The 24039-nt window shown below is 35.9% G+C and overlaps 1 protein-coding gene across 3 annotated transcripts in view; it reads left to right on the forward strand.

The window, feature by feature from the left end:
• MAP2K5 (mitogen-activated protein kinase kinase 5) overlaps positions 1–24039 on the forward strand; it is a 236955-nt gene that overhangs the window by 86453 nt on the left and 126463 nt on the right. For all 3 annotated transcript variants that reach the window (XM_058541929.1, XM_058541930.1, XM_058541928.1), the window contains exons 10-13: positions 3929–3997; positions 4089–4170; positions 9455–9516; positions 14442–14490. In XM_058541929.1, the coding sequence (XP_058397912.1) occupies positions 3929–3997; positions 4089–4170; positions 9455–9516; positions 14442–14490 (262 nt within the window). The remainder of the gene's footprint in view (positions 1–3928; positions 3998–4088; positions 4171–9454; positions 9517–14441; positions 14491–24039) is intronic.

The following is a 24039-nucleotide window of genomic DNA, read 5'->3' on the forward strand; positions in this document are numbered from 1 at the left end:
GGTGGGAAAATATCACTTCAGATATTTTAAAAAGCAGGTTGAATTTTGGGATGAATAGAAGTACCTTAAATTTTTATTTTGTACCCCTGAATTTAGAAAAATTTGTGCCTCAGAGAGAGCATTTTCAAAATGATGCTAATCATATTTTAAAAATAACTATTTCATAATGACTGTATGTAACTCATTAAATGTGTTTCTAACTACCTTTTTTGGCGGGGGAGAGGTAAGCAAGACAATTGCAAACAAGTAGAACAGAAAACAAATAAAAATACTATTGGCCATCTTGCAAACAGAACCTTTTTATACCATTAATGTATTCTATAAAATCTTTCAGAGTAGAGCTTAATAGATATCCTAGTGTTGTTTATTTCTAATTGGGAAAAATCTTCTAATAGGAAATTTCTTAGCATTGTATATGGCATGTGCTGATTATCATTCTTTGACTGCTTTGGGTTTCTGCTGCTTTTAAGCTAGCATTTAAATGGACCATTTGATTAATCATTTGTATACTGACTGTAATCCTCCCAAATTTCCTTTCTGAGTTGTACATACTGTAAAAGACAATTATGTCGCCACAGATTAAATAAGCGAATTAAAACAGAATAGCGGCTTAATTTGACCTGTGATTTTGCTCTCCTTCCCTTTAGTGGAGCGTGTGCCACTCCAGCAAATAAATGAAGTCATCCATGACAGCTTGTGATGAATTGCCGTATTTATACTGTATATTTTAATAGCCTCACACTAATTTAAATTGAGCACAGAGTAAATTATAATTCAGTCACTTGACTGCTTGTATTTAACTTGACAACTCATCCTTATTTGTCCTGGAGGTGTAGAGGAGAGCAGCAGAAATGCACTCAGGTATTTCAGTTTCTCACTTAACCCTTTCTCCATGAACTGCTTCATGTTCAAATTCTCTCCAGTTTGAAAATTTTGGCTCTTCCTGAGGAGAAAAAATAACAATAATAATGAAGACTCAGGAACTCCATACTTTCCTTATACTTCAAAAAGGAAATTAATATTTGCCTTTATTTTTTCCATTGCTTTCAGATAAGGAATTGGATTTGTTTGTTTTTAGCAGTTTTGAAGCTCACTCACAGGAATGCCCAGGGGAAGGAGAGTTATCCTTCCACCTAGAGTGCCAAGTCTCCCAGAAAATAAGAAGCATTTCAGTAGAGTTATTTTAAGGTGGATTTTACTTTCTCTCTCAAGATCTTAGAAATGACTTTATTCACTTTTGCCTCATTATGGAATCTCCACTATTCTGGACTATAGCAAATGCCAAGAATGATTAAGACCTATTAGAATGCAATGGATTGGCTCCACAAATACGATATTACTTGCTACATTTTAGGTCAGCGTGGCACTTTTATTTATTTTGGTGTTTTTGTCTTTGGTTTTAAATTCATTTGTAGAAATTAAGCAGTTCCCTTCATTCCTATCTAGAAACCAGATTTCTTATTTAGAGGATTATGGTATTTAATTAAATACCACATCACTTAATGGGCACTACCATGAGTATAACCCTGTGCTGGCTGTGGGGGAAAGGGGCCAGAGAAAGATGCACAAGACTCAGTCCTTGCCCTTGAGGGGCTCACACCCACTGTGTACAGTCTAGGCTTCTGTTATTAGGAGATGGGGCATAAATGCTAAAGGCAGAATGTGATAAGGAGAAATATACAGGGCCAGAGCTAGAGATAAATTCTGATGGAGGGCTTTGGGATTGGCTTCGTGGAGGTGGTGGCAGCATTAAAGCTGGGTCTAAAAGATAGAAAAGGTTTTACAATTACTGACTGGAATGGAGAGAGGAAGCGCACCTCATGTGGAGGGAACAGCAGGAGCAAAGACTGGAAGTGGAGGAAAGCACAGGACATGTCTGTGAACCAGTAAAAATCACCTCATTTCACGTGAGGATTGGGTTTGTGGTAGGGAGTAGTAGGAGAAGAAGTTAGAATAACAAGTTGGAGCTACATTGTGGAAGAGCTCTTTGAATGTCTTGCTAGAGTTTTAACTTTATGCTAGGCTGTGGGAACTCAATTAAGGTTCTTGATCAGGGGGTGGTATGTTTATAGCTGGTAGTTTGGGGTTAATTCTAAGGTGTTGGCTAGCCATGTGGAATCACGTCATTTCTAGATTGGGGGCCTCGAGATGCAATATATCTTGGTAGTCATACTAAGCACAGAATAAATGACATTTTTGAAATCTTAAATAAGTGGTTCTCAACCTTACTGTGGGTTAGAAATCACCTGGGGAGTTTTAAAAAAATACTGAGGTGTGGGCCCAACCCCAGAGGTTCTGATTCCATTATTCTGGGGTAAGGCCTGTGCATCAGGATTTGTTTAAAATGCCCTTGTATGTTTATATAAATACCTTTATATAAAGGTAATTATAATGAGAGGCCAGGGTTGAGAACCACTGCTTTAAGGTAAATAACTTCATTCCTTTTAGCAGAGTTTTTTAGGGTGAAAGATTCCCTGTACTTGACATAGTGATGTGAATAGCTCTCATATTTTTTGACATAGAATTGAAACAACACTAGATGATTTTATTTTGTTGCTAAGTTTTATACAGGAACAAAAATGTAAGTGAATATTGTTGGCAAATGGCTATTGATCGAGAGAAATGTTTAAATGTTTCTTGGCAGTTTTGTATTGCACTTACCATCTAGTTTAGTGAGAGCTTTTATGAATAACCCTAAAGCAAACTCTTCATAGAAACTGGCTATGCCTTTTTTTCCCCTCACTTTTCCCTCTCCCAGTTGGATGTCAGTACTATAAAATGTGTGTTTTGGAATTATCCTTTTCTTTCCTTGCTCTGTCAGCAGTTTGCAATTCATAATTTATGTTTTTTTTCCCTCCAGTGTGATTATACATATTCTGCAGTTTTCATACAAAATGTAGTTCAATATTGGATGGTATATAACTACACGATCAGAGTAATCGTGAATGTTAAGTTTTTGTTTAGAAATGTCTGGAGTCAGAAACTTGACCACGAGTCTTAAAAATTGTCTTCCAGTTATTTTATTCTCATCACTGTCTTTTTTAAGTAAAAAACAATTTCCCTTGAATTTACTTCACTGAAGTGGCTAAGTAAAATTTGAACGGTTGATGGTCTTTTTTAAAAAATAAGTGTTTGTAATAAACTAGAATTTATTCTGGGTAAGTTTATAAATAAACTATTTTACATTTCTGTGTTACGAATCTGACTCAGTGGTTGATATTTTAAGGAAAACCATGAAGCATCAGGACGTGCTGGAAAGTGACAGTCCTTAGAGTCAGGAAGGGGCCCTGACGCTACCACATTGCCAGGCCGAGTGGCTCCTCAGCACCTGGATGTCCTTCTCTAAAAGAAGAGGGTTAGATGAAATCATTTCTGAAGTTCCTTCAAGCTCCAACATTTTACAACAGTATTAACAAGGAAACATTACCCCACTGGAAAAGTAGAAGAAAGTGAAGTAGAGAAAGATGATGTATTTTAAAAACTCCTTATTTCTCTCAAAGCTAAAAACCCTGTCATTTTCACTCATCATCCTCCCTGCTTGTCGCCTAGTGTCTGAATTATAGGACAGTTCGTTTTTAATGGTTTCAGGGTCATTTCTATCTTCCTCTTCTGAAAATAACCAATGTGGCCAAGATAGGGTGTATAAATTAAGGGTGTTATAACTTAACTGACTTTTAAAGCCATTAATACTGACCTTTGAGACCTGGCTTGTTCCTTGGCCCCATCAATCACTTCTCTACCACCACTCCCAGTACAAAGGGTAACACAGATGTGGATACAGTGTGTATTACTGGGGGTTGTAGTGGTGGGGAGGAGAAAGGGCGAATGAATAAACACCATATTTTCTAGTTTTTACTTTTCATAGTATAGTTATATTCACTTTAAAGGTGAATAAATGTGTGAATGTTGATTCCTTTTCTATATTTAGGTCATACTACTAGATATTACACTGGAACTTCAGAAGCAAATTATGTCTGAATTGGAAATTCTTTATAAGGTAATATTTTCTTGGTCATTTTTTCTTATAAAGCATGCCTATGGTTTTGGCTTGCAGGTTTTTAACTACTTTTGTTTTATTTTTGTTACAGTGTGATTCATCATATATCATAGGGTTTTATGGTGCATTTTTTGTAGAAAACAGAATTTCGATATGTACAGAATTCATGGATGGTGAGTTTTCCCTTTTATAATGCTTCAAAAATGATTTTGAGGGTAGAGTGCTTTAAAACCTGGTTCTGATATAGACGTCAAGTAGAATTAAAAATGATTAAAATATACTAATAATTACCTCCTTTATACTCTAAAACATCTTAGTGTTAGGGGTTCCTGGTGTTAGATATTTGGAGCTGAGCTATAATTTCAAGAATGTAATTTCATTTACTTTTATTGAAAATTTAAATAGAACAGATTAAATGCTAGTCTAATCAGTGGTTTGACATTTGATTCTTCCATACAATCTGTCTTTACTTGCAAAACAGATGTTCTATTCTTTTAATGTTTCAATAGCCAAAACAGATTTTCTTTTAAAGAAATCTATTAACCCAATGTCCTGTGTCTTTTAGAAAGAAATCAGTTCTTAATTGCAAGATAAGAAATTGTTTTTCAGCACAGCTGTTTAGCCAAGATGTGTTTATTTTTCTTTGGACTCTAGCCCTTTTCTTCCTTCTGTATTTTTTATTCATTTCTATTTTGGTAAATCTTTCTTCATCTGAATTTTATAGCAAAATGCAGATTTCCTGGTACCCTATCAGTGAAATGATGTCATCACTGTTATTGTTTACCCATTTTAAATCAAAACAGTCTTTAAATGTTACATATTTAGTTTTTCAATGTCTAGCCATTAAAACTCAACTTTTTTTTTATATACTTAATTCATTTTGGGGATTCTCAGTACATTACTAAAGCAGTTCATGCCCCGCAAGACTTTTTAATGAGCCAACATTGACACTTGGTACTATAATAAGGTGTATAATGTGTTCTAAATTAGTTATAGTAGATGCCAAGAGTTAAAAGTCTTACAGCCATATGAGTAGCATGACAATTACCATTCGAAGAGACTGACTAGAAAAAATGGGTTCATAGAACCAATACATGTTATTATTTGGGGACTTTTCATCAATTTTTTTGAAGTCCTCAATTTTTCGGTTAAATTAAAAAATTTCTTTATTGAAATGGTATATTGAGACACCATAAAATTTACCCTTTTAATGTGTACTATTCAGTGGGTTTTAGTATATTCACAAGGTTGGGCAACCATCCACTAATTCCAAAACATTTTTATCACCCTGGAAACAAACTCCCTACCCGTTAGCAGTCACTTCCTACTCCCACTTCCCTCTGGTCCCTGGCACCCACTAATCTAGTTGCTGTCTCTATGGATTTCCCTATTTTTGACATTTCATATACATGGAATCATACAGTATGTGGCTTTTCTGTCTGCCTTCTTTCACTTAGTATAATGTTCTCAAGGTTCATCCATGTTGTAGCGTGTATCAATACTTCATTTCTTTTTGTGACAAGAATAATCCACTATATGGATATACCACATTTTGTTTACTCATTCATCAGTTGATGGGCATTTGGGATGTTTCCGCTTTTTTGTGTGTGTGTGAGGAAGATTAGCTCTGAGCTAACATCCGTTGCCCATCCTCTCCTTTTTGCTGAGGAAGATTGACCCTGGGCTAACATGCATGCCCATCTTCTTCTACTTTATATGGGATGCCACCACAGCGTGGCTTGGCAAGCCATGCATCAGTCTGCGCCCGGGATCTGAACCTGCGAGCCCTGGGCTGCCAAAGCAGAGCTCTTGAACTTAACCACGACGCCACTGGGCTGGCCCCCAAGGATGTTTCCACTTTTTGCCTATTATGAATAATACTGCTGTGTACATTTGTGAACGTGTTTTTGTGTGGACCTATGTTTTCAGTTCTTTTGAGTCTATATCTAGGAGTTGAATTGCTGGGTCATGTGGTAACTCTGTTTAACTTTTTGAGGAACTGCCAAACTGTTTCATTTCATTTTACACCAGTTTACACTCACAGCCACAATATATGAGGGTTCTAATTTCTCCACATCTTTGCCAACACTTGTTATTGTGTGTCTTTTTTATTATAGCCTGGTAGGTATGAAATGGTATCTCATTTTAGTTTTGATTTAGATTTCCTAATGACTAGTGATGTTGACATTCTTTTCGTGTGCTTATTGGTCATTTGTATATCTTCTCTGGAAAAATGTGTATTCAAATCCTTTGTCTATTTTTTAAATGGGTTATTTGTGTTTCTGTTGCTGAGTTGTAAGAATTCTTTATATATCCTGGATACTAGGCATTATCATATGCAGGATTTGCAAATATTTCTCCCATTCTGTGGGTTCTCTTTTTACTTTCTTGATAATGTCCTTTGAAGCACAAAAGTTTTTAAATTTGGTGAAATCTAGTTCATCTATTTTTTCTATGATTGCTTGTGCTTTAGATATCATGAATAAGAAACCATTGTTTAATCCAAACTCATGAAAATTTACAGCTCTTTTCTTCTAAGAGTTTTATAGTTTTCACTCTTAAATTTAAGTCTTTGATAAATTTTGAGTTAGTTTTTGTATATGGTGTGAGATGGGGTCCAAATTCGTTCTTTTGCATGTGGATATCCAGTTGTTCCAGCACCATTTGTTAAAAAGATTGTTCTTTCCCTTGGAATTTTCTTGGCACTTTTGTCAAAAATTAATTGACTGTAAAATGTATTTCTGGCCTTTTAATTCTATTCCATTGATCTATTTGTCTGTCCTTGTGGCTGTACTATACTGTACTTGCTTACTTTTACTTAATTACTCTAGATTATTGTAGCCTTTTTTGTAAGTTTTGAAATTGAGAAATGTGAGTACTCCAACTTTATTCTTTTTCACGATTGTTTTGGCTATTCTGGGTCCCTTGCATTTTCATATGAATTTTAGAATCAGCTTGTCAATTTCTGCAAAAAAAACCAGTAGGGATTTTGATAAAGATTGCATTGAATCTGTAGATCAATTTGAGGAGTATTGCCATCTTAACAATATTGTCTTCTACTCCATGAACACAGGATGTCTTTCCATTTATTTAGATCCTCTTTAATTTTTTTCAGATGAATAGCTATTATTCCTTCTCTCTCCTTCTCATTACAGTTAAACTTCTTTTCAACTTTCTCCCAACCCTAAAACTATTCCTTTAGTATAAATCCTCATCATCTATTTTAATCTATTAGTCATTTATTTCTAAATATTTGTTGAGCACTTTCTTTCAGACACTGTTTTAAACATGGGGATACAACAGTGAAGAAAACTTAATCCCTGTCATTATGGGGCTTAAGTTCTAGAAAGGGAGACAGACAAGAAACATACAATACACTCTCAGAGAAGGATGAGTCTAGTTAGAACATAAAGCAGGGTAGATGAGAACTCATAGGAGAGGAGATGCTAGATAGGATGGTCAGGGATGGTTTTTTTATGGGAGTGGCATTTTAGCAGAAACTTTAATGTCAATGAGCCAGCTCAGGGAAGGTCATGGGGAAGATCTTTGAGGCAGAGGGGTTATCAAATATAAATACTCCAAGGTAGAAGCAAACTATGTAATCAAGTCCCCACAAGAAGGCCAAGGTGACTAGAGGGTAGTGATGAGAGGACTTGGGGCCAGACAGAAATACCAACATGTAAATCTTGATCTTCTTGAGACTGTTCATCCTTGCAACTGCCAATTCATCTGAAAGATCAGTGAGAACGTAAAATGTTTTTTCTATCATATTTTCACTTTTATTGCATCTATAGTAAAAACGCTATTTTAGTAAATAAAGATGGTTCATTCAGCTCATTGCAGAAGTGTCTTTTTTTCATTATCTTTCCGGTAGTACCCAGAGCCAAAGCATAAGGTTTAGTCACACCATGGTTTTCCAGCTTATTGTCAGAATCAGGAAACCACAAGCCAAAGTTACCTGAAGAAATGATCATTTTCCTGCTTTAAACAGGATAAATACAAAGCCAGTAGCTATATATATAAAAATATTATATATTTTTTTTACAGGGAAATAAAATTTTTTTCTCTGATGTTCCATTTTAGGAAAACTTGACATGTAAAAATATTCTTTTTGCAAAACAGACTTAACCTCATTTCAAAAGAATAACATGTTCCATGTTAATACCTTATGAAGCACTTATAAATCATCCAGTAGTAAAGTAGTTAATATGAATTTTAAGCGTTTGATAGAAAGAGAAATTATCTCTCAGATATCCTGGATAATTCCTTTATAGAACCGAAAGACTGTACACCTCAACTTGACTCAAAGAACGGTTATTATATAGTGTCAAAATAGTTCTTATATAATCATATCATTAATATGAGTAAAGTAGTGGTTCTTTGCATATCTTCCTGAAATTCTTATACTACTTGTGTAAGATTAAAAATTTAACCAGCATGCCCAAATTTATACTTCCAAGTGAATATTAGTTCCTTTAAAATAGTGTCCTAGGAAAGTTATGCAGTTATGTCAGTGATGTTGTTGCCGCAAATGGTTTGCAGTCCTTTCTTTTGAAACTATGTTCAGAGCAACTCTACCTATCTGGTGAAATTCACAGTGATTTTAATTCATTTATTTATTCATCTGACAGATATTTATCGAATATCTACTATCTGCTAGTTGTGCTAACTTCTAGGTTGATGAAAATTTAAAAAACAACAAGCAAACAGCATGGCCCATGCCTTCATTATGTTCACAGTTTAGTGGTTTTGGTTTTTGGAAACTGCCAAAAGCTGAATTTGGTAAAGATGAAGGATGTTAGTGAATACTATTTTAGTGCAAAATGTAATGACTTAAGATTAGTTTTTCTTTTTCACTCCATAAAGTGGTTTTCAAAGTGCTATCAAAGAGAAGTTCCAAAAAAATTGTTTTGAACTTAGAATCTTTGGAATAGATTGATTGCTTGTCTTGGTACCGATTTTGAAGGGTGACATTCATTTAGATAGATGTTAACGTTACTATTTTACATTATTAGTTTTTATGTGTATTTTGGACCTTATATTTACCAGCCTTTGTTTGGTTAATGTGAAAATTTTAAGATAGGGTCCTGGTTTACATTTGAGAAAACTGTTACACAAGGTAGATACCTAAATGTGATTGTCCTATTGATCTGTAGTTTTGTGTGTGTGTTTAACTTCACATGAAGTGCAGGTTCTTAGTCTGTCCTTGACTAGTTTCCTTCAGTTTTTACCTGTATGTGGTTATACACTTGGAAATAGAATGGAAGTATCTAGTTATGCTTCATCTGGAAGTATGATTATGTTGTAAATAAAGTTGGGCTAAAAACCAGTTTTACGCTAGATATCCAATGCATGATGTAAGAAGAGAAAAAAAATAGAATGAATGCACGGAGGAGGAGCCCAGTGCACTGTTCCAGTAGTTTCATTTGTAGTAACACAATATGTTTGTCTCTACAGGGGGATCTTTGGATGTATATAGAAAAATTCCAGAGCATGTCCTTGGAAGAATTGCAGTAGCAGTGAGTATATGGCTTCAACCTTATGAAATTTGGGTGGTTTAATCTTTCTAGTCAAACCTTATTCCCTTTATATCCTCATTATCTTTTTTTTCTTTTTCTTCAATCCCTGTTGACTGCCAGGGCCTTCTTAACCCCCTTTTCTTATCATTTTTGTCCTTTCTTCTCTTCATAGGTCAATCCACAGTGATGACATAGTCACATGACATCCTTCAGGCTTATGAGTACTCTGACCTGTTCTAGTTCTGTGTGTTCGTAGGGAGCTTAGTGCTCTTGTTAACCAGTAAAATTTCCAGGTTCTTCAAAAAGAAGCTATTATTGGGACATTTTGTAGTTATAGGCATGTGATTAGAAAATACTTTTGAAGTCTAAATTATTAAAATAAAACAGTCTACAAGAAAATACTATTCTGTTCTTAAAGATTTTTGCAGACTTTATATGTTCTTGGTTTTTAATTTTTTCACCAACTATATCCAGGAATTTATTCCCTTTGTGACTAAAAGCAGTTTTTCTATTTTCTATATTCCCTAATAAACTGATGAAATAGATCAACTTAAACTAACATTACTATATGAGCTCCAGATTTCAAATTTGGATAATGTAGGCTAAACAGTGTCTAAGAGAAGTCATGGGGTGGTGTAATAGTAAACAATTGCTAAACTAAAGGCACTCTGATAGCTTAAGCAGTTTAATGCAGAACAAAGTGATTATACCATGTACCATTTAATTAAATGGCTGATTTTCACATTCATTATACATCAAGCTGACAACTCAAATCCTTTAATCCAACATGGACACTTATTTAGTTTTAGTTCATTGTAATTCACAGCTTTCCTTTTTTCTTTCTAATTATTAGTGTGAACTGCCCAGGGTGATGAGAATTTTTTCTTCTGATGCTATTGCTGCTAAGTAGCTTCTAATCTACATGTTTAGGTAGATTAGTTTAGTATGAAATTTGAGTACTTAAATCACTATTTTAGATGAAAATAAAAATGTTTCATTTCCTCTTTTAATCTCAGGGGGGAATGAATGCTTTGTGGCTTTTGGCAGTTCTTGGCTCTAAAGTTTAATAACACGTATAATAAAGAGCAAAAAAAGGCAAGGATACCAATTGAAAATGAAAAAAAGTTTATGAGTTCTGTGTACTCAATTATCTGTTGAACTTGACTAAAATAGGAATCTACCTTCTTCAGTAAAGAAGCATGCTCTTCCTGAACTTCATAAATCTTACCTCCCTCTTGTGTAGGGCATCCACACAAGGCCAGAGGTCTTTTCAATTCTACTGGAGTGGGAAGCCTGTGAAGTGAATGGAGTCAGCAAAAAAAAAAAAAAAAAAATACAGAGTTTACCTATTGGGTAATTGAAAATATGACAAAAATTATTTTAGTGAAAAACATTTAAAATAAGTGCTAGCCCAAAGCACTGTTTATATTTACCCTTATATTTTTAAAAATTAGGGTTTTTTTTTTCCTTCCTAAAATGTGTTCAATTTCTCCAGGTTTTATGGCTCGTCGGGTCATAGTAATGAAAACTGCCTGCGGCCAGAGTAGAAGAAATGCTTTTGATAATCTTGCTCTTCATCTGCCACTTTTTATTAACTCTGCTGGGGCCTATGCTTGTATAATGCCTCCAAAGTATATTTTTTAGTGTAATTTGAGTAGGCTACAAACTTGGGTAATCCTTTGTTGCAGCTGACAAACACCAGTGGAAGGATTCTACCAATCAAAATAAGACTAGCAAATTGATGGGTTGTAGGTCATGATTTGTAAAGTAAATATTCTCAAAGCCTGATTGAGTTCCCAGTATCCTTGATTATCTCTCCTCTAATGTTCTGAAGACAGCGTCAACCTTATTCCCTTGCGTTCCCTCTGTGAGGCCAAGAAAGCAAGCAGATGGGCGCTATTGGTAAGTCAGAAGCAACAGAATCAAAGGGAGAGAGGAGGAAAATAGATGTATATTGAAGACTTCTTTGTGCCAATCTTTGATAAATGTTTTAGGTACGGATATTATGTCATTTAACCTTTACAGCAACTCTGTAAAGTGTAGATTATTGAACCTATTTTATACATGTGCAAGATGAAGTTTAGAAAGGTTAAATAACTTTCCTAGAGTTATCATATAACTAGTCAGTAATAATTTAAACCCAGGGCTGTTTGACTCCAGGCCCCATGCTCTTTCATTCTGCTCTCCTAAGAGAATGAGAAAAAAGAAGAGGAAGGAGTGAAAAGGAGAACAAGATTAAAAAGAAAAAAAGAGAAGTACATATAAGAGAATAATGGAGTAACACATACAATTGCTTCAGATTCCTTTCATATCTTAGAACCACATCTAGGCATCTTTCCCTCCACAAACTAACTTTATTTTCCAGATTCTAATAATCTGGAATGCAGTCTAGGTCCAAAGATCCAGGGTTCATTACAGGTTGGACTCCTGTAGCCTTTATGATATGTTGTTCAAATTTTCTCTTGTAGGATGTATGACAAGAGAATATTTTTCCCAGAAAAAGAAATCCGTATAAACTGGCTGATTTCAGCTTTCCAACTTGCTCAATGATTTTTATCCACTTTCCTTTTGACTCTGGTCTCCTATGAAGAGGAATGCCTGTCGTTCCCTGCCACCTAACACATTTTATTTTTCCTCTCATTTCTGAAGCAGTAACACTGTGCGCTATATTTTGAGTGCCAGTGTTGATTGAAGTTGTCCCTGAAAGGATGTGCACTTGACATGTCAAGGAGTGAGTGATTGACAGCAGATATAAGTATTTTTAGTGTCAAGGCTTTGTCAAGTCATTGTTGTGTAACCTAGCCTACTGAATACCAATACATAATACCCTCTAGATTTTCAGTGGACAAATATCTAGCTCCCTGTACACTGATTCTTATATGCTTCTAAAGAAAAATGTAATCTATTTTGACAAAGTTGGAAAAATAATATTTTATTTTTAAATCTATAACAAAATTTATAATTTTAGCAGGTATCATAAAATCAGTATTTGTTTTTACTTCTTTCTGCCTGATAATCTGAATATGATGGATTGCCTTTCCCTTGTGTGTTTTCTGATTATTCATTTTCTGTGGGACCAAGTTTTAGTGATGAGCTATCTTTAATGGGAAGATTTATAATGTGCAACTAGGCTTGTAAGTTGAGAAGTTTAACCCTATTTCCAGAACTCAGAAGATGATTACTTCCGTGCTAAATAAGATGACTTCGTCCTACTACTCAAAGAAAAATGATTTTCATTATTGATGTTATTTTGTATAAGCATTTAAGGAAATATTTTTGTCCTGTTTCCTCCTCCTTTGTTAGTTATCGTTATTACTATTTTGACGTTTTCTTTTTTTATTATCTTATTGTCCAGAACACATGTATGTTATTGTAATGTCACTTATTCCAAACCCTGGAAGAAATTATTTGCTATAAAAATGTATTCTGTTCTCTTAAAATAGACAGACATATCATGGAATTGATCATACAGTGTTAGCAAATCTTTCAGTAGTACATTCCATTCTATGAGAACAATTAAAGTATGTTAACCTCTGCTCAGCATTAATTGATGTAGATTTTTATCTTATTCCAGATCTTTAGTATTTGGAAATTGAGTTTCTCTCTTTGCATTTCTGTTTTTACTATTGCTCTTAGTCTTTCTTGATCAACTGAAATCCTTGCATATTTAGCCCCCAACCCTCTTTTCATCATTTTCAAGATATATAAATCACTCAGTTACTTCTCATAATGGTAGGTTTTCTTGTTCTTATAATCTTGACTCACTTAAAATTTTCTGAGTGGTACTTTTAAATTCTTGTAGTAAATTTTGAGTAATAGTGGTTTGTTTTTTGGATTTGATACCAAATTATTAATAGTCAGCCTTGAAATTGGTAAGTTCACATTCGTGTGCATACAGAGTCAAGGGGTGTGAAGAAACACATGTGCATCTCCTTTTACAACAATTTCTTCTTTTTTTTTTTTTTTGTGAGGAAGATCAGCCCTGAGCTAACATCCATGCTAATCCTCCTCTTTTTGCTGAGGAAGACTGGCTCTGAGCTAACATCTGTTACCAATCCTCGTTCTTTTGTTCCCCAGAGCCCCAGTAGATAGTTGTATGTCATAGTTGCACATCCTTCTAGTTGCTGTATGTGGGACGCGGCCTCAGCACGGCCGGAGAAGCGGTGCGTCGGTGCGCGCCTGGGATCCAAACCCGGGCCACCAGTAGCAAAGCGCGTGCACTTAACCGCTAAGCCACCGGGCTGGCCTCTCTTAGCAATTTTTAAAGTATACAATACAGTATTGTTAACTATGTGCTGAAGAGTGGATCTCTAGGACTTAATCTAGAACAGTGTCTCAGTGTTTATCTTTCATGACCTTATATTTTTGAAGAGTACACTGCCCCAACACTTTGATTATATATTTTTACTTCGGCTTTCTTCTCTTTTCTTCACATCAGTTGAATCTGTTACTCAAGGCCCAGCAACTTGGTAAAGCCTTCCAACTACTGGTAGGAAAAGCGACCTCTGTTCCACCCATTGCCTTCATTAGTTAACTTTTTAAAAATGTCTCCTCTTGGTCATAAATGTCTTGACTTTAAAAGAGATTTCACATACAGAAGTATAGAAAAATAAAAAGTAAAAGTCTTTGTCTCTGTTTTCTGTCCCTCTCTGCCCCACCCACCTCACCGCTAAAAACTTAGTTAAGTGCACTTCCAGAGCATTTTATATGCACATACTCTTATTTCTTTCACTTGTTATACCTTATCTTCAGAACATTGTAAGCTCATTACACAGAGCCTGGAACAGAAATGGTAGATGTTTAATAAATGCCTATTGGTTCACAGAGTTTTAAAAGAAAAATTATGGTTTTATGATTATATACTTAAATGTGGAAGGTTCCTTATAAAAACCATCATTGTACTGTTTTGTCTTTCTTAAATTTAGGTTGTTAAAGGCCTTACCTACCTGTGGAGTTTAAAGATTTTACATAGAGGTATGTACTGAGCTTACAAGCTCTGACTTAATTTGGGGTGGGATGGGGAGCTTTCTGGATACCTTGATTTTTGTAGTGAGTAAGTGATCTGGTATTTAAGCCAGCTGATATATTTGATAGTCAAAAATATGGTTGCTTTATAAATGTTATTTTTTGAATTTTCTCCCTCAACTGCTCTGATTTAGATTATAAACTTGGTATTGTATTTTTGTGAATCATGTTTACCAAATATGTAAAAAGGTATTTCATATGTTTGAAAATGACAGGATCTTATTTTTCTTATTTAACTCTAGTTAATGCAAAAGCTTCACTTTTTATACAGTTTCATCCCTTCCTTTTATTAATGTTTCATATATCATCACGCACTGTTCCTTAAGAGATTGCTTCACATACCTTGAGAGTGAAACTTTAAATAAGGAATTGGTGAAAGTGTCAGAAATTAGTCTCCTACTCTGTTAACAGAACACTTGAGAGAATAATCAGATAACTGTTGAATGTTGCAAAAGGAACCTCCCTTTGCTTTCTTTAATGTTCCCAAAATGTCTGAATTCATTTGGAGCAAATTATTAAGTAAGAAACCGACTATAATAAAGCAACTTCAGGGGCTAATGTTACTAATATTACTGTTTCATTTTACGCATCTGCTCGGCCTAGCTTTATGCACATTTGGTGCATTAATTGTGATTAAAGGAAAGTTTTTTTAAAAAAAGGTTTCAACTATGAAAGAAAACAACTGATGTCTTCAATTGTAGTATCACATCTGTCACTAAGGGTTGTTTTTTGTTGTGATAGTTTTAATATCCTAGTGATTCCAAATTTCTTCTTAAATCCTCCTCCCTCTTTTGAAGAGGGTATATAGATTTGACAAGTAAAATATCAATTCATTTCTTGAGTGTTTATGCTGATTAAATCGAATCATAAACCACATTTTTCTTTAAAGCCAGTCTACCCTATTTCTAGAGTATAGTTGGTACAAAATGTAGATGTGGGGAGAGAGAGCTGAGTTGTGTTAGCATTACTTTTCCCGGGTGTAAGTAAGCATGTAAACACATCTGGTGGGTGAGAGAAAACCACCAAGATTAAGAGAGAATGGTATTTAACATAATATGACTTATATTGTTTCTATTCCCTGTACTCCCACCTCCCCACTCTCATCAACCCATAAAGTGGTTATAGCCATTTTAATAGGAATTAACACAGGGGTCAATTCTTGTCATTTTATTGATTTTTGTTGATTTGACATCTGCTATCCACTTGACAAAGGAACTCAAGGAAGTCATCAATTCTCAATAGCAAAGCCTTCATTAAAAGGACCTTGCCATGGAAATGCAAATGTTATTATTAAAGTGATCCTTAGGACTCTGGGCATGCAGCATAATTTTGGCTTGTAATGAATTCTCACTAGCCATAGCTTTCTGTGAGGAATCTTAGTAACACTTACGACTATAGTGGGTAGGGAAATACTATTTAGTTATTCTGCGATCATCTTTGTTTTTCGTCTTTAAAATCAGAAATCATGCTGATAAGTAGATATGCCTCTAGTATTTCCTGTATCTAAATTATTTGGTTTTAGTTTCACTCTTTGTTTTGAAGAAATAATTAAATTTTTCATTTGAAATAGGGTCTTCATAGACCTGTTTCATATGGATTTATGTGTGGATTTAAAAATAAAGTCTAAGGTGTTTGTCAGATTCCCAGTACAGCCACCCTATAATCACTGTGGGCAAGTATGGTTGACCAGGTCCTCCTTCCCAGGTCTGGATGCGACTTGGGCTAAGAAAGCATTCATTGATCTGTGACGTAGAAGGGTCTTAGCAGTTTGACCGGGAATAGAGGTTTCAAAAAGGAATCCTGAGCCTGTCCTTCTCTTTTCAGCCTGTGCTGGCCAGCCCAATTCCCACAGAGAGTGACCTGCTATAAAATGCCACTAGTTATGAAAAGCAGATATCTGCAAGGGGCTGAGAGGAGGTGGTGGTAGTGGGCCAACAAACCCTCTCCAGGGATTTCAGTTTTAAATAAATACAAGTGAGTGAATATGCATCTGCATCTGTCTAGGTGGAAAGACTAAAGGAATTACAGTGCAGGTGAATGGTTATTCCCCAGTAGTTATGGGTACCCAACTATAGAAATAATATGCTGTGCTAAGACACCTCACTAAATATATTTATATGTTAAGCTTTTGAGTTTCCTATATATTCATGGAAACTTTTACCTTCTGGATTTAAAAGCATGTGTTTTTATTGAAAGGTGGAAGAAGCCAGGTGTCCCTGAAGACTTTTGTAAAGCATTGTAATGAGAATTTTACTCTGGATTGAGTAGTTGTTAACTTAATATTTTAGAGGTTTTTGTCCATGTTTAATAACTTGGATTCCATAAAAATAAGATTAAAGATGCCTTTTTATTTACCAAAAAGCTATTTAATTTTCTCCGTGATTAAAAAATTGTACTTTTTAGATCAGTTCAATCAGGCAATTAAAGATCAGAGCTTTTAAGTTCAGCTAAGGCAATTAAATAGGTAATATACTTGTTTATACACTTTTACTATGTAAGCTGATTGCTGTACCTTCTTAAAAGCATGTATACTCATTTTTGCTTCTCTAAATAAATGATGATGGGAATTCTAGCTGAATATGTGTCACATTGTCAAATCAAAGACAGGTGTCCTTCTGCAAGAGGGGCGGCCTGGTACAGGTGTCTCAAGAATATAGAGAATGAAAAGAAGATAGTGAAAGAGAATTATTAATGAGGGATCTAAGCCTCTTTCTGCTTTGTTTTGGTCTAAGTACCTGTGTTCTCTTCTGATCATCATCTTCTTCCCTACCAAATGCTGCCCCTAAAAACAAGGGTCTTGTACTTCCAAACAAGCTGTTGAAAATCAAGAGTCTTTCCTATGGTGCATATCCAGTGAGGACTGTAGGGTAGAATGAAATCTGAGTGACAAGCAGTGACAAACCAGCCATCCCATGAGGCTTGTTAGTCTGGTACAGATGAGTTTATTTGATAGTGTATTATGTCAACTGAAAATTTTTTTAGAAATTGAAGTGTAACAGTTGCCATTCATAATGGATCATTGAATGTCATATTCAGTCAGGTTTTACTGTTGTTTATTTTGTTCTTTTTAAGAATTGGTTGAGATGATATATGTGAAACTACTTTATAAACTATCAAATGCTAATAATGCAAGTATGTTTTTATTGTATAATAACTATGAATTAATCACTTTATCTTGTTAATAAGCATACCCCACGCAAATTAAGCCAGGGAGAGAGTTCATTATACTTTGTATTATTACTGAGTCAAAAATTATGAAAATTTTTTCTCTAGGATAAACATGTGATACCACATGAAGATATAATTACTAAACATGTTTGAAACGTCCACGAAGATTAACTACTGTGGAAAAGTTGTCTTCATTAAAAAGCATACGTGTGAGCCCTGTAAGCATAGCATGCACTGACTGGGTAAAAACAAAGAAAATGAACAGTGAGAAAGTCTGTTAGGCCAGATCCGACATTACAGCAAACATTGCAGCTTAACTTCAAAACATACATCGCCTCTAATGAGGTGAGAGCCCTGCGTATTAATAAACCTACAGCTCCAATCATAGCCATCATTACCCACATCAAACAAATATACAAGATTAACACCTATGCCATTTCTTTGGAAGATGTGAGAATGCCCTGGCAGTAACTGCTCTCTCTCTCCCTGAGGATAAAAAATAGAAATGTAAGGATAATGAGAATAGAACTTAGATTAAGAAAATAAAATTGGCAATCAGGCTGGGGCAGTCTTACACAGATGGAGAAGTTTACAAGAATGAAAAACCTAGATAGTGTCCCAGGACATTTTTTGTATTTATGAGCCTGGTTTAGTTTCATTTATTTTCTCTAATAGAGCTTTTTAATATTTTTTATATTTTATATGTATATTTTATATTAATTTGAAGGCAAATGCTGCCCAAATAGACTTGAGTTTAGACAAACTAAGTCTTATGGTTTCAGCATGCGTGTTAGAAATTTTATTTTCTACCCCTCACTTTCCTTTTTATAAATCTGACTTCACACAGATCTTCCAGTTGGTGCTTTATTACATGCCAAAGCCAGTGTTGTTAGTTCATTCATTCACAACTATTTATTTTATACCTGCTATATTCCAAGCACTGGTCTAAGTCCTTGGAATACATCAATATATAAAATAAAAAATTCCTATACTGAGGCTGGCCTGGTGGTGTAGTGGTTAACTTCAGCGTGCTCCACTTCAGTGGCCTGAGTTCACAGGTTCAGATCCTGGGTATGGACCTACACCATTCATCAGCCATGCTGTGGCGGCCTCCCCCATACAAAATAGAGGAAAATGAGCACAGATGTTAGCTCAGAGGCCAATCTTCCTCAGGGGGAAAATAAAATTCCTATACTCATGGAACTTATATTCTAGCAGGGGTAGGGCAGGGTTGGGTAAGTAAATACAGTCATGCACTACATAACAACATTTCAGTCAACAATATGATGGTGGTCCCATAAAATTATAATAAAGCTGAAAAATTCCTATCGCCTAGTGATGCCGTAGCCATCGTAATGTCGTAGCAAGAGAAAAGGAAACTGCAGGAGAAGAAGAGAAGAACTTCCAAGAAAATTCACAGTGAAGAGTTTAGCAGAAGCTTTTGCAGACTTCAGCAGGCTCCTTAAAAAGCTTGAAAACATGGACACCAACACCAAAGGGTTTTAATTAATAGAGAGGAATGTTCATGATACATTATCTGCTTACAAGCAAACCTATGATGAAAAAGAGAAAAAACCAAGCAAACCCACCATGGATATATTTCTGAAAAGAGTGACACCTCCTCAGGAAGAGCCTCAGGCAGGTCCTTCAGGAGGTATTCCAGAAGGCATTGTTATCATAGGAGATGACAGCTCCTTACATGTTATTGCCCCTGAAGACCTCCCAGTGGGACAAGATCTGGACGTGGAAGCCAGTGATATTGATGATCCTGATCTTATGTAGGCCTAGGCTAATGTGTGTGTTTGTGTCTGTTTTTCACAAAAAAAGCTTAAAAAATTAAAAAAAAATTTTTTTTTAAATAGAAAACATTTATAGAATAAGGATATAAAGAAAGAAAATTTTTTTGTACAGCTGTACCATGTATTTGTGTTTTAAACTAAGTGTTACTACAAGAGTCAAAAAGTTAAAAAAAATTTAAAAGTTTATAAAGTAAAAGTAACAATAAGCTAAGGTTACTTTATTATTGAGGAAAGAAAAATATTTTTTTATAAATTTTGTGTAGCCTAAGTGTACAGTGGTTATATAGTCTACAGTAGTGTACAGTAATGTCCTAGGCCTTCACGTTGACTCCCCCCCCACTCACTCATAGACTGACCCAGAGTAACTTACAGTCCTGCAAGCTGCTTTCATGGTAAGTACCCTATACAGGTATACCATTTTTTATCTTTTATGCCATATTTTTGCCTCACGTTTTCTATGTTTAGATACACAAATACTTGCCATGTGTTACATTTGCCTACAGTATTCAGTACAGTAACATGCTGTACAGGTTTGTAGCCTAGGAGCAAATAGGGTATACCATATAGCCTAGGTGTGTAGTAAACTATACCATCTAGGTCTCTGAAATACACTCTATGATGTTCCCACAAGGACGAAATCACCCAGTGATGCACTTCTCATAACATATCCCCGTTGTTAAGTGACGCATGACTGTAGAGTGTGTTAGGAGGTGATTAGTGATATGGAGAAAAGAAAAAGTAGATCAGGCTTAGGGGAGACAAAGGGTAGGTTGCAGTGTTCATCAGGTAGGCCTCACAGAGATGAGATTGGAGCAAAGGCTTGAAGGAGGAGAGTTGCTAGTCAAGTAGGTCTGTGGTGGAACAGAGCAGAAGACAGCAGGTGGGATGTGCCTGAAGTGTTCAAGGAACAGCAAGGAGACCTGTGTGTCTGTGGGCAAGGGTAGACTCAGCCGTTAGGAACCATTGCAGTAATCCAGGTGAGTTATAGAGGCTCAGATCAGGAAGACAGTCATGAAGATGGGGCAAAGTGGCCAGATTCTGAGTATATTTTAAATGTAGATCAATAGAATTTCCTGAAGGATTGCTTGTGAGTTTTAAGAGGAAGAGAAGAAGGAAGGTTGCTTAAACTTTCTGCAGTAGTTCAGTGTGCTAAAAAATGTTTCCTGCTACTTTTTTTCTCCATTAAAAGAGAGACCTTCACTAAAATTAAAGAATGTCAAGTGCTGACAAGAATACAGAACAACTGAAACTCTCATACATTGTTGGTGGGAATATAAAATGGTACAGCTGTTTTGGAAAACAGTTTGGCGCTTTCTTGCACCATGATCCAGCAAATCCCACTGCTAGTGGCTTTATTCACAATATCCCCAAACTGGAAACAACCCAACAGTAGTACGTCCACACAGTGGATACTACTCAGCAGTAGTAGGGAACAAACCACTGATACACATGACATGGATGAATATCAAATGCTTTATGCTGAGTGAAAGAAGCCAGACTTAGAGGGCTACCTATTGTGTCATTTCACTTATATCACATTATAGAAAAGGCAAAACTATCAAGACAGAAAATACATCAGTGGTTGCCAAAGGGTAGAGGAAGTGTTGACTATAAAGCTGTGAGGGAATTTTCGGGGATGTTGGAAATGTTCTATATCTTGATTTTGGTAGTAGTTACATGACTGTACATGTTTGTTAGAACACATAGACCTATCCACCTGGGAAGGGTTAATTTTACTGTAAATTATCCCTCAGTAAGTCAGACTTTTAAAGAAAAATAAAGGAAGAGAAAGAAGGCATTCTCCTACTTAGTAGTGTGGTAGAAGCTCTACTTTATTTTTTTTTTTCTTTTTTTTCTTTTTTGTGAGGAGGACTAGCCCTGAGTAACATCCAATGCCAATCCTCCCCTCTTTTCTCAAGGAAGAGTGGCCCTGAGCTAACATCTGTGCCCATCTTCCTCCGCTTTATGTGGGACGCCGCCACAGCATGGCTTACCAAGTGGTGCGTCGGTGCACACCTGGGATCCGAACCTGTGAACCCCGGGCCGCTGAAGCAGAGTGCGCGCACCCAACTGCCTGTGCCACCAGGCCAGCCCCTAGAAGCTGTACTTTAGAAAGAAGCTTCTGGGGCCGGCCCCGTAGCTTAGTGGTTAAGTGCGCGCGCTCCGCTACTGGCGGGCCGGGTTTGGATCCCAGGCACGCACCGACGCACCGCTTGTCCACCCATGATGAGGCGGCATCCCATATACAGCAACTAGAAGGATCTGCAACTATGACATACAACTATCTACTGGGGCTTTGGGGAGAAAAAGGGTAAAAAAGGAGGAGGATTAGCGATAGATGTTAACTCAGGGCCGGTCCTCCTCAGCAAAAAGGAGTGTTGGCATGGATGTTAGCTCAGGGCTGATCTCTCTCACAAAAAAAAAAGAAAGAAGCTTCCTCTGCCAAGAAGACAAACCATTCTTTCAAAGGATCTTGGTGATTCTATTATTATCACCATATTTCATGGCTCCTGAAAAGTCCTGCCTAAGTTTGGTCTAGCAACTCAGTAGCTTGAAAAAGAAAATCCCTCGTGGTTTAAAGGATATCTGCTCTGTCAGAGAGAGAGAGAGAGAAACTTAAAAGTCGCTGTTGTCTCTGGCCAGCAACTTGGAGCATCTGGAAAGGGGACAAAATTTTCTTTGCCTAGTTAATCTGTTTTTTTTCCTCAGATATTATTAAAGAGCTGCAGATGTGCAGCTCTGACTTGGCCTGACTTGGCCTGACTTGGACACTTTAAAAAGCTCAGTTTCTAAGAAGGCCTAAAGCTTTATTTGAATTCCCAGTGCATTCCCACTGACTGACTGCCTTGTTGTGTGACCCGGAAAGGCAGGTCACTCCTGCTCTCTGGGCTCAGTTTCCTCCTGTGTACAGTGAAGGGATGGCTAGATGATCACTCAGGTTGCTTCAAGCACCAGGATTCTGGTTGCTGTGATCCATGACTGAAGAAGGTATGATGTGTTGGCAAAGTAAGGGAACAAAGCAAATGAGAGGACATATGGGAGAAGAAAGAAAAAGATGGAAATCCCTGAGAGTAAATTTTGCTATGAAAATAGTAATAATAGTAGTAAGAGTAATAATAATGAATATTTATTAAGCACTTACTCTCTGTACCAGGCACTATTCTGAGTGCTTAACATGTGTAAACTATTTTGTGTTCTTTCATAGTGGGGAATTCTAGGAAATATGAAGTGTTTTAGAACTGAAGATAGAATGAAATGTAAACAAATAATTGAAAATTAAAGCAATGTGTCTTAGTGAGAAAATGGGTTTTTCTAAACCAGACTGATGTAGTCAAATCAAAAGACATCTTTAAGGGGAAAGTGTATTTAAACTATAAAGTATGCTGAAAATAAAGTACTATCAACAAAGAATTATAAAAAGGATATGTAGAGTCACAACTTGGACGGAAAGCAAGGGCGATCTTTTTTAAAAAAATCTTTTTATTTTGAAATAATTGTAGATCCACAGGAAGTTGCCAAAAAAAAGGTACAAGAGGGTCTTGTGCAAGGGCAGCCTTTTTAAATAAGGAATTTGGAAGAAAATTGGAGGCTGATAATCCAAAAGAGTGTAGGCAGGTAAATGTTATATATATTTGCTAACACCTTTTAAATGAGATCAGAGTAAATTTTAAGATTTAAAAAGTGTTATAAGAATGTTTGTATTACATTCCATAATTATTCTATTATATTGATTAAATGAGAAAAGAGGAATAAGATGGTAGAAGTAAAACCTTTGAATTCCTCAGGAAAGAAATTTTGATGTCAAGGTGGTAGTGTAAAAGAATACCTTTGCATATGTAAAAATTGTGATTTTGTGGCAAAAATAAATTAGAGAATGATCATTTGCTGGATAAAGTGATTCTTTAGGGAAAGAATTCTACTATCAATAGAAGACTAACCTGATTAAGTAATTTATGAAAAAATGTAATTTGCACAAACTGTGCTAACAGCCTCTTTTGCAGAGATTTACACAGTTTGTGCTTACCCATAGGTTATAGTGAGTTTTGAAATAATCTAAGCCATACTTTTGCTATCTGGAGCACCAAATACTTTTTTTTTTTTTTTTTTTAGGAATTGGTTATTGTTTGAGCAACCCAAGTCGTTTTAAAACGAATCATCCCCAGTTGGTTTTATGTTGCAACATGTGATGATGAGAGAGCTGAGGTGTGGGGGCACCTTCCCTGAGCATTGTGACTGGGTAGTGTGTCTGGATGTGGGGCATTTATGTTAAGCAAGTGCTAGTGGTAGGAGCACGATTACACCTTGGCTCCTGTTTTTAAATCCTTTAAATATTGTCTTTTAACTATTAATCATATGCCAATGCTGTGGTAGATCATAACTCATGAAAATTTGTGTTTTTGAAAAAGAAACAAAAAAAGCCTTAGCCCATTAACTGAGGTAAACAAACTAATTTAATGACTCTGGCTTGTTGGTTTTTCTCCAGCTCTGACTATCCACACAAATGAACGTTTCTAGAAATTAAGCCTCCTTC

Source organism: Diceros bicornis, chromosome 5 (genome assembly GCF_020826845.1).
Source record: "Diceros bicornis minor isolate mBicDic1 chromosome 5, mDicBic1.mat.cur, whole genome shotgun sequence".
NCBI lineage: Eukaryota > Metazoa > Chordata > Mammalia > Perissodactyla > Rhinocerotidae > Diceros > Diceros bicornis.